Here is a 10,780-nt window from a genome sequence, read left to right on the forward strand (position 1 = left end):
TTTGATCTCTAGTCAAAAGGTGGGAAAGCACAGCATGTTAGATGTGCAAAAAACATGTTCCCATCAGACACCAACTTATTCCCTTTTCAAGCATCTTTTTTGCCACGCTGACCTGCAGTTCCTCTCCTCCTCCACTTTTTTTCCAAATCCCAAAAAGCAAGCAGTCAGAAGACTTCTCCTTAAGGCTAACTTTTATTCACAAAGTTAGAAAGCAAACACTGTCCACAGAAGATAATCAATAGCTAGGTCCCAATGACCATGTCAGCTGCCACTCAAATCCACTTTTCACACCAGCCTATTAACTTCTGTTTTGAAAACTATCAATTTTAGCAAAACATGTAAGTGTTTCCAAATAAGAGCTGACATTAAGCTGTCAGGATGCAAGAGACCAGAAGTCACTTGGACAAACTGGAAGTCAGAGCTGAAACACAACTTCAACGTAACAGAAGTACCTAAATAGTGAGGTCCAGCAATGACAATAAAATACGGTAATGAAGGGAACTGCTGTTTCTGTGGTAGGAAACATCCCTCTCTGACAAAATTACTCACGCTGTACCTCTCCACCGTCCCAAATCCAAAGGTAGGATCTGAAATGTGATGTACACATTCAGCCCCAAAGCCAGCTCACCTACATGTATATGCCGTCAAGCACCAAGAGAACGGCTTGGTTCCTACCTAGACTGACAAGGTATCGTGCTGTCCACACAGAATCTACCCGAGCCTCAAAACGAAACAGGCGAAAATAAAATAAATTAGAATTTCAATAGAAAAAACAAATAAGGGAAGAGAACCGACAGGAGAACGTTTTAAATCCATTTTAAATCTATCTGACTCACTCCTAATAAGTGAAGTCATAAACATCCCCATCACTGGCTATTCTAAGATTTTCTCAAGTACCTCTGTGCCTCTCTCTCGGCTCTTAAGACTCCAGCTACGCGCTGAGTTAATAAACAAACATTTATTTAGCCCCCAAAGGACTTGGGACGATTTTACAAAAACCAGACACGAGGCCTACGCTGGAAAAACTTCCCCGAGGGCAGCTCACCGCTACCAGGTGGCCATTGGGGCGGACAAAGCGCGGTCTGGGGAAAAGAGCGGCTGCGGAAACACTGCCTGAGCCACGTCCCGCCCGCCAGCCCTGGGGACGGGGCAGGGGAGCGCCGACCGACGGGGGACGGCCGGCACGGCTGCCCGCCGCGCTCGGGAAAGTTTCGGCAGGGCCGGGAAAGGGGGAGCCCCGAGCCCCGCCGCCCGGAGCCGGGGGAGCCCCTGCCCCGCTGGGGCCGGAGCGGCCGCACCGCGGCGCGCCCGCACCGGCAGCGCCACGGGGTGCGGGAGGTGCCGCCGCCACATCCTCCTCCTCCTCCTGTCCCCCACGGCGGGCGGAGGGCACGGGGGGCTCCGTGCCAGCGGGCAATGAATGGCCGTGCCAGACCCGCCCCCACCCCTGCTCACTCACAGGCGACGTAGGCGACGAAGGCGAGCCCCATGAGCAGCTTCATCCTCCTGCGGTTGATGGCGGTCAGCAGGCGCAGCAGCGGCCCCTTGCTCACCATGCCCCGCGGCAGCGGCACGCAGAGCGCCGGGCACGGCCGCGGCCACCCACGGCTCCGCTCGGCCCCGCTCCGCCCGCCCCGGAACCGCCCGCGCACGCGCGGCGGCGGCGCGCGCCCGCCCCTTCCCTCGCTGGCCCGAGCGGCGGCGGCGCATGCGCGTGCCCGTGCTGCCCTCAGAGCGAGCGGCGCGGTTCGCTGCCCGGTGCCCGCTTCCCGAGGGTGCTGCGGCGAATGCAGTGATACCGGGGAATGGAGTGCGACCGCAGCCTACCCGTGGCCCTCGTCTGGGCTTTCAGGGTGCTCCAGGGTCGGGCGGGCTCGGTCATCTGTCGCCTCCCACAGTGGTGGTCCTTGGGACCTGCTGGAATGAACACGCAGACGTGGGCACTCAAAGCAGCACGTGTGTCACGCTGGCACCTTCAGTGCCTGGTCCTTTGAAAGCACCATTTGCCTCCTCCCCAGTGCGCTTTCCATGTGCACGGGTGTCTGCATAGTAAGGAGAACCACCTGGATACAATTTTACAGAATCACAGAATATTCTTAAATTGGAGAGGACCCACAGGGATAATCAAGTCCAACTCTGCAAAGGACAGCCCCAAGAATTACATCATGTGCCTGAGAGCACTGTCCAATGCTTCTGTCAGGGTGGTGCTCTGATCACGTCCCTGGGGAGCCTGTCCCACTGCCTGACCACCCTCTGGGTGCAAAACCTTTCTGTGATATCCAACCTAAACCTCCCCTGACATAATTTCAGGCCAGTTCTCTGGGTCCTGTCTCTGGCTGCCGGAGAAAGGAGGTCAGTGTGCCCCTCCACCATGTGGGAAGTTGCAGGCTGTGATGAATGTGCAGTAGGATGACCCTGTTTGAGCACAGAGGTTGGAACGGATGACCTGCTCTGGTGCCTTTCAATCTTGGCCTTTCTGTGATTCATTTCTGTAAATGCAAAATGTGAGGATTTCCCCCCCTCTCCCCCACGTCCCTGCCAAGTAGTATTTTATGCCTTGCCTCTGTTCAGGATAACAAGATTGCAGTTGGATTAAAACAGATTACATTTTTGCTGCAGCTTCTATCTCAAGAAGAGATAGTAGCCTGTTGCAAACTGCAGATTGATACTTACCTGGAAGGGTAGGTGCCTTCCTCATGTGTGAAAACATGTTCTCCTGCCAGTAGATACTCTTAATCTGAAGAGAAATCTCTCTCGACAACCTGACCTTTCCCTTGAGTAGTGTGGCCTCCACACAGTTTGTAAGAGATACTCTTTCTCACACTTGCCTCCCACGGGAGAAGACTGCGAGAGCAAGTGCTCTTGAATTAAATTCTTCTTTTCAGTACAGAAATGCATCTTGTTTACAACAAGAAACTATGACCTCAGTCAGAGGCTCACGCAGTTAACAAGAGTTAACAAGAGTTAACTCCTTATTACAAGGAATAAAGTCAGTGAAATGAATGTGTGAATATCAGAAGGATATGTGCAGTAAAGTGCCGTGCAGAGTGATTAAAAATATCCTCCTCTGTGAGACCCATGGAACAAAAGGGACTTTTTCAGGAAGCCTTGAGATCTGAGATTTCCTAACCCTAGGCTCTGATTATAAGGTCACTCCTTTCCTCTTGATTTTTGTTTCCTTTGATTTGTGTTTGCTATACCTGACTTCAAGTTCATTCCACTGCTTCTAGCTACATGGAGTAAAGGGAATAACAGTTCATCATCAATTAACACATAATCTTGTGTAGTGATCTTTCAAAAAGTATCAGTTTTATACCAGCGGTAAATTTGGCCATCAAAAAGCTACAGCTGAACAGTGCTGTATGAAAGCTAGAGAATATTACAGAATATATTCATCTGCCCAATATAAAGTCCACAAGCCTTTAAGGGTGCCCAAGACACTTTTAAACAGTTGCCCTGCCCTAAGCTGGGCTGCTCAGTCTGTGACTCATCACACTGCCTTTGTAAGGCACCTTGCTTAGCACTTCGCTCAGTCTCCATGCCACTTTTGCTGCAGAAACATGTTCAGACAGGAGAGCAAAGGAGCAGGATGCATTATGGAATTTCATCGTGGAGGAGGCTTGAACTCCACAGGAGGCAGGCTGGCCATGCGTAACACCACGGCCAGCTGTGCCTATGTCACTCTGCAAATGAGACAGAATGTGTCTAACTTAACTGCAGGGAGGTGCCTGCAAGTCTGTCCCATCTCAACTGTAACTATACACACGTACCTTGTAAGTACATAAATTTCTCCGGACTCATGACGGCCAACAGCAGGGACACTTATTTCAGGATACAGCTGGTCATATTCACAGCCTTGTGCCAAGGACTGGCAGCAATAGCAAAAGTTCTGGCATGTAGTGGCTGCTAAATATGCCAAGGCAGGGATGATATGGCTATGAGTGCTGAGTCTTGGTGCTATAAATCAGGTAGCAGGCATCCATCTGCCTTTGGGTCATTATCTTGGCCAGGCTGATCTCATGACATCAGCTAATGGCAATCTTCACTGAGATGGTTTGCAGGCAGTACCCCCTGTCTCCCACACTGCAGTTTTCAACTTTAGTTCCCAAATTACTTTATGAGAGCATTTTGATTTTTTTTGTTCACTAAATCACGGCCTATAACACAATGGGGGGTTTTAAATGATGGGATTTTTAAATAGCTTTTGATAATGATTAAAAATGTGAATATGCAGGTATATCTACCTGAACGAGCAGCTTAGAATTTACAGCACCCCTGCAATGTACTTCTCCTTTAATACCAGATCAAAAGTATGCAGTTACCCAGCTGTTGTTCCAGAATTGGGAAAAAAACCCCACCAAACCAACTTCTACAATTTGCAGAATTTTCACATGATGCCACATGCAGGAGACTCTTCTGCCATGTGGAAATACCAGGAAAATCTTGGCTTTCTGTCCCACTCATGTTTCTGCAAGATATTACTGTCTTGGGTTACAATACAGAGTGTGATAAAAGGTATCTATTCTATCACCATCTGTTGAGGGTGGGGGCAGTGATCCTTATCTCAACGGCAGATATTCTGCTAATGGGCCATCCATTGAAACCAGGCAGGGCATTGTTCTTTATCTTTTCACAACCCATCCTTCCTCCAGCCAGTCATTTTCTGCTAATGGCCCATTGAGTCCCACTGTGTGACTGACAAAATTACTGCATCCCATTGGAAGTTGCTCCAGCCAGGGGGAAGGGCCCAACATTTCTTACCAAAATAAAAACAGGTTTTGAGACACTAAAGTAACCCTTTCTCCACTGGACTCCAGAGGAAAACCGGATTTCTCCACATCACCACTGGACCTCTGGAGGGAAACTGCACCTTGTACAGGAGCACTGCTTCAACTGAATCACATCTGTCACTGCAGGAGGATGCAGCCACCATTTAATGGGACTGCTGCCAACACCCTGCCTGACAGGGTGTCAGGTTGTACTCTGACTTTGTCAGGGTTTGGAGTTTGTTTCTTTGTAGTACTGTATTTCTATTTTAATTTCCCTGGTAAAGAACTGTTATTCCTAATTCCCATATCTTTGCCTGAAAGCCCCTTGATTTCCAAATTATAATAATTTGGAGCGAGGGGATTTACATTCTCCATTTCAAAGAGAGGTTCCTACCTTTCTCAGCAGACACCTGTCCTCCAAACTAGGACAATGACATTCCACTGTATGATGTGGAAGACATAAGTCTGGACACTGAGACCCGAGCAGAGAGAATTGCTATGTACAAGATAACAAAATGAGTTACAAAGCTCTGAAGAAAACGCAAGAATAAAATCAAGCTATTACCAGCACACTACTTTAATCTCTTATGACTTTGGTCTCTAATTTAGAATGCTCATTGTGGCCAAGAAAGTTACACAGAGTTCCTCAGCTACTTGTGTGCTTCCTTGAAATTCAGCTGCATCCTAGGGCTAGTGACACTAACCTGTGAGGAATTGCTCTGGTATCGTTATCCTCCTCTAAAAAGAGATGATTTTAGATAGTGTTACACTGTTCTACTACACAGGCACACTGTATTAGACACAAAAAGCTCAAGATAATCTTGAAAAACTAATGGCATTCATGCATGCACATATTGTACAATGCGATTTAAAAGAAAAAGAAAAGATTGGAATGTGATTATTTGTTTTGGTTAGTTCTACTTTTAACAACAGGTCATAGTGGGGAAGGGAACTCAGACAAAAAATGAGTTAAAACTAGTGCTATTTCTTTTCAGGAAAAGTTAGAATTTTGTGGGTTTGTGGTTTTTATAAAGGCTAATGAAAAGAGAACATGCAGTTCTGGGAAGAGAGTCTATTCTTTTAATATTAACATCTCTGAAGGAAAAGAAAACTGCTAAGTGCTTCAGACAGATATTATTTATTACTTGGATGGTAATAAGCAGTTGCAAATACAGCTGGATCATAACAGTTCTAAGCAGAATTGAGACAATCCCAGCCATCAAAAACATACAAATTAAGAGACAGATCATCCAGTGAATGCGAGCAAACAAGTAAGTGTCAAAGGATAATATGAAAATGACTACTTAAATATAGATTTGCAGAAATTAGGTGAATCATTTAATTATTTAGACAGTTATTTGCAAAGAATAAATTATAACATCTAAGGAAATAATTGTATTTCAGACTACAATGAGGTTTATCTTTTTGGTTAAGCAGTTTTGTTCATGTGTGAGTAGCACCAGTATTTCATTCTTTAAAAGTTGAGGGTCTTTCTTTAAATCAAGCATATAGAAACCCAAGACACAACACTACTCAAAGTTGCTTCAGGCTCCAGGCTTCAAATTGATATACTGACTCAATTAAAAAATAAAAATTAAACAACATTCCTAAATTGACTGGTAGCATTGCTTACATAAAGTACTTGTCCTTCATGATGCATTTTTCCCCTGAGTTAACTGAAAGCCGTGTACATTTTTAAAGTTGGGGAAAGATTTTAAGGTGCTTTATCTATTCTGAAAGTGCAGAAGGCCACATGCAAGATCCCTTGGTAACAGGGTCAAAATGAAGTAGCAGAGATGGTGGCTAAATCAGTGATCATAAAAACTTGTGAGCAGTTAAAACCACTGTTCCTCAAGGTTCTTTTATCATCCATCAAAGAAGCTAGTTTATTAGGCTGGGTCAGCAAGTTACTCATTCACTGCTGTTTTGCATTTCATAATTTCCCAAGCCCTTTGGAACTTTTTAATTGGTATCACTCTACCTTAGAGCACTTTAGAAGTAATGACTTTGAATACATCCATTTTGAGCTGTGTTCAATCCAGATCAAGATGAAATTAGTAGTGAAGAAACCTCTGATGGTATACACCAGTCAAATCTGTATGTCCCTGTTTACATTTACATCACTGGCTCAGAAAGTGGACAAAAATAAAGCTACCCTGGGGTGGGCTAGGGATGTATATGCATGTAGTATACATGTGACATAGTGGCTGAGGCCTGCTCCTTGTTAAGAAAAGCCACTTGGGGTTTATGCTGGATGTCTCTGCTTCCCCTTTTAGTACTAGGAAGAGGAAAATCCTTTTCTTTCTGCACCTTTACTTGCAGTAATACTAGCTGTGTGGGACTTTACCCATGTTATTGGTGTGCTTCATAAAAGGTCTGCCTCTCCTTTCCTCATGCAAATCTCAGGCACGTGACTTACAAGCCACTTTAATGGTAATGTTTCTGTGTTACAGCAATGTGAGGATATAATCTTAATTGGGAATGAGAAGCTGATGCTAAGTAAATGAAAGAGAATTGCAACATGCTGGAGAGTACATCTACTCTGCCATCTAGATATATCTATTGGTATTTTCTGAGGCAAGGAAAGTCTTAATGCTCTTCTTGCAGGCTTTCAAAAAAACAGGAATTACATAAGGTCATTAAAGGTGTTCAAGAATATATACAGTTGAATTTATAGAAAGACATTACTGAGAAGTGTCTGTATCACAGTGCAGTTGCATTGCATTTGGAGTGCAAACATTCCTGCTGTTGTTTGATGTTATTACTCTTTCACAAATTTCTCTAGCTGTAGTGTCAGAGAAGTTAGGTGGATGACAGAGAGGACATGTACACACACACATGTTTCTGGAAATGTAGCACAGAAGCATTATTACGTTTATGTAGTCCTTAGCTATGACAGTCCATGGCCTTATGAAGAGGGATCTAGGACAGCTGCAAAGAGAAGAGCATCGTATATCATGTATCATCTGAGTGATGGGACAAAGTGTACCCTCAGCATATTTGCAGATGACACCAAACCAGGAGAAGTGGCTGATATGCCAGAGGGCTATGCTGACATCCAGACAAACCTTGCCAGACTGGAGAAACGGGCTTACAGGGACCTCTCAAAATTCAACAAGGAGAAGCTCAAAGTGCTGCACCTTGGGAGGAACAGCTCCAGGCAGCAGTACTGGAGGTCCTGGTAGACACCAAGCTGAACGTGAACTAGCCATGTCCGCAGATGGGAAGAAGGCTAACATCTTGGGCTGCATTAGAAGGTGTCCTGCCAACAGATGCAGGAAAATGAGCTTTTCCCTCTGCTCAGAACTGGTGAGGCCACACCTGGAGTGTTGGGTCCAATTCTGGGTTTCCCAGTACAAGAAATACATGGATATGCTGGAGAGAGCACAGTAAATGGCTCCTAAGGTGATTAACAAACTGGAGCATCTCTCATATTGGAAAAAGCTCAAAGAACTGGGGCTTTTCAGACTGGAGGAGAGAAGGCTCAGGAGGGACCTCATCTATGTGTACAATTAACTGAAGGGAGAGTATAAGGAGGATGGAGCCAGGCTCTTTTCAGTGATGCACAGTGACAAGACCAGAGACAGTGGGCACAAAGTGAAACTCTTTGGTTCCCTATGAAATCAAGAAACACTTTTGAACTGCAAGGGTGACTGAGCACTGACACAGGCACTTACCCAAGGAGGCTGTGAAATATCCATTCCTGGAGATATTCAAAAGCCATCTGAACAGGAGTCTAGGCAACTGGCTGTGGGTAGGCTTGCTCAAGCAGGAGGATTGGACTAAATGACCTCCACAGGTGTCTGCCAACCTCAAATATTTTGTGTTTACAAAGCAAACAAAAGAACAGAGTCACTTATTTTATTTAGATGTGGGCTTTTGTTCTCTTCCAGGACGCAGTTGAATAGATACAAAACCAGGCAAGTGCCTACCTTTGTATAAACTAGCTTTAGTTATCTCAGTAGAAATATTCCTGAGAGGAAGGACAGTAATGAACAGCCTTGAATGTAAACTTACTCTTATTTGCAATTACAGGCTTTAGAAATATAGCCTATAGTCAAGGTAATTTACAGTATCAAATTTCTGTTTTGAAGTGAGGAGGATTAGGAATTTCCAGATGGGTTTTCCAGTACCTAATGAGATTTAACCAAATAAATTTTCATTGCTACCTTCCAAAGTCAAATTATGGTCTTACATAAACAGTAAATTCCCCGGGTGATTACCAGTTAAATGAATTTGGAAATTGTTTTGCAACCCAAAAACCAACCAAACCTAGCTAAAGAACCTTTGAATTTTCATCTTTTACAGAGAATAAATTCACTGCAGGTGAAAGCAATATTCCATCGATTTCCAAATCATCTAAAAGTAATGTGAACTTTTGGGTATGAAGCTTATTCATAGAAAAAAATGACAGTTCTTATGTGCACATATTGTGCCTCTCATTGGCACTGAAGATTTATTACTGCAGTGCTTGCTAAAAACAGCCAGCAAAAGACCACAACGGTCTGATGTATACAACATTTGCATTATTAGATCAAAAATAGTTATCAGAAATTTATCTTTCCATGTTATGCCAAGGCTTCCATGGGAAGGTTTTATAAATAAACAAGTTTACATTTACCATAGGCTGCACACTGGCACTTAAAACTAAGTTGATTAGACCAGGCCTGGACTAAGCATGTGACCTTACTGGTTTATTCAGCCTTCTACTTTTAGCTATGGAAACCATACTGTGAGATGAATCATGAATTGAGGAAGGAATGCGATGAAGGTAGAGATGGAACATGCACCTGTACTGCATTTGGGAAATATTCCTAGGTCCTGAACTTTCAATGTGTGGATTCTGTTGAAGCATTCTGCAAAAGGTTCTGCAAAGAAAAAAATTCTGTTGTCAGATTTACATCTGAAGTCTGGGGGAAACTGTAGATCCAAAAGTTCTGGAAACCTTTCTTCTGTGCACACATGATAGGCTGACTGTGTAGGAATAGGATCTCAAACTCTAGTGCATGTTGAAAGGAAAATCATTATGTTGAATCAAGTAATTGGTAATTGCAGCAAATACATGGCTCAGGAATTGTCTACTGTATATGCAAGAGCATTTTGTATATACCTAGTTGTACTGGATGGTACTGGATAGGTGCACTTCCAGATAGTACAAATGTACTTGCATAAATTATATTGGAAAATTGCTCCCTTGCCAAGATAACTTAAACTAGTACCCTGAAAAGACTCAGGCAATATCGGTAAGATGAGCTGTTTGTGTAGATTTTGCCTTGTTGTCTGTGATGGCTGTGGTTTTTTTCAGCCTAGGAACGTGCCTGTATAAATAAATGTGTACATTCATATGTCTCTCTATGTCTCCCTCCCTGCTCTCCTGTCTCTCTGGTCCCTCAGTAATTTTTTAATCACCAGCTTATTTCATCTGAAATAGCATAGCTCTTAGAGATGTTAATTTCCCCATCCATTTATTTGCGGTAGGGAGATGGGAAGTACACATGTTATTCTTAAGTCTTGTTATGCAGCAAAAATTCTAAGCAGGAAAAAGACACATATGAGCACTTTGACCATGAGAGTTTCAATCAGGTATGAATCAATCCAACCACAAAACACAAATACTTTGGAGATCAGGGCTGATTAGCTTTCATCTCCTGGAGTTACTAATCCTTGTAGCAAAACTTAAGAGCAGAGTCCACAGTGACAGCTTCCTGGGAGAAGGGAATAAGCCCTCAGAAAAAGAGAATTCTACAGAAGATGGAAAGTACTATGTAAAGAGGGAAAGGAAAAGAAAATACTATGTTGAAACTGTGCCCAAATATCTTGGAAAAAAAGCTGGTTTTGTCTCAGACCATTCATCAAAGCAACAGCTCTTACAACAGCACAAAAATATTTGTGCTCCCCAGCTTCCATGTGTCATCTCGTGTGTCCCAGTCTCAATGGTTCCTTTGGGTTCAAATATTCACAGCTCCGCCTGAAGAGTGGCCATGTGCTGGTCCTGGGGACACCACAGTCAA

General features: G+C 44.0%; 1 protein-coding gene across 1 annotated transcript in view; it reads right to left on the minus strand.

The window, feature by feature from the left end:
* The window catches only part of UXS1 (UDP-glucuronate decarboxylase 1), a 56,918-nt gene extending 55,304 nt beyond the window's left edge, over window positions 1-1,614 (minus strand). Inside the window, exon 1 of the mRNA XM_033052327.1 lies at window positions 1,460-1,614. Within this exon, the coding sequence (XP_032908218.1) occupies window positions 1,460-1,556 (97 nt within the window). The 5' untranslated portion in view covers window positions 1,557-1,614. The remainder of the gene's footprint in view (window positions 1-1,459) is intronic.
* Window positions 1,615-10,780: the final 9,166 nt, after the last annotated feature.

This window comes from Catharus ustulatus, chromosome 2 (assembly GCF_009819885.2).
Source record: "Catharus ustulatus isolate bCatUst1 chromosome 2, bCatUst1.pri.v2, whole genome shotgun sequence".
Lineage (NCBI taxonomy): Eukaryota > Metazoa > Chordata > Aves > Passeriformes > Turdidae > Catharus > Catharus ustulatus.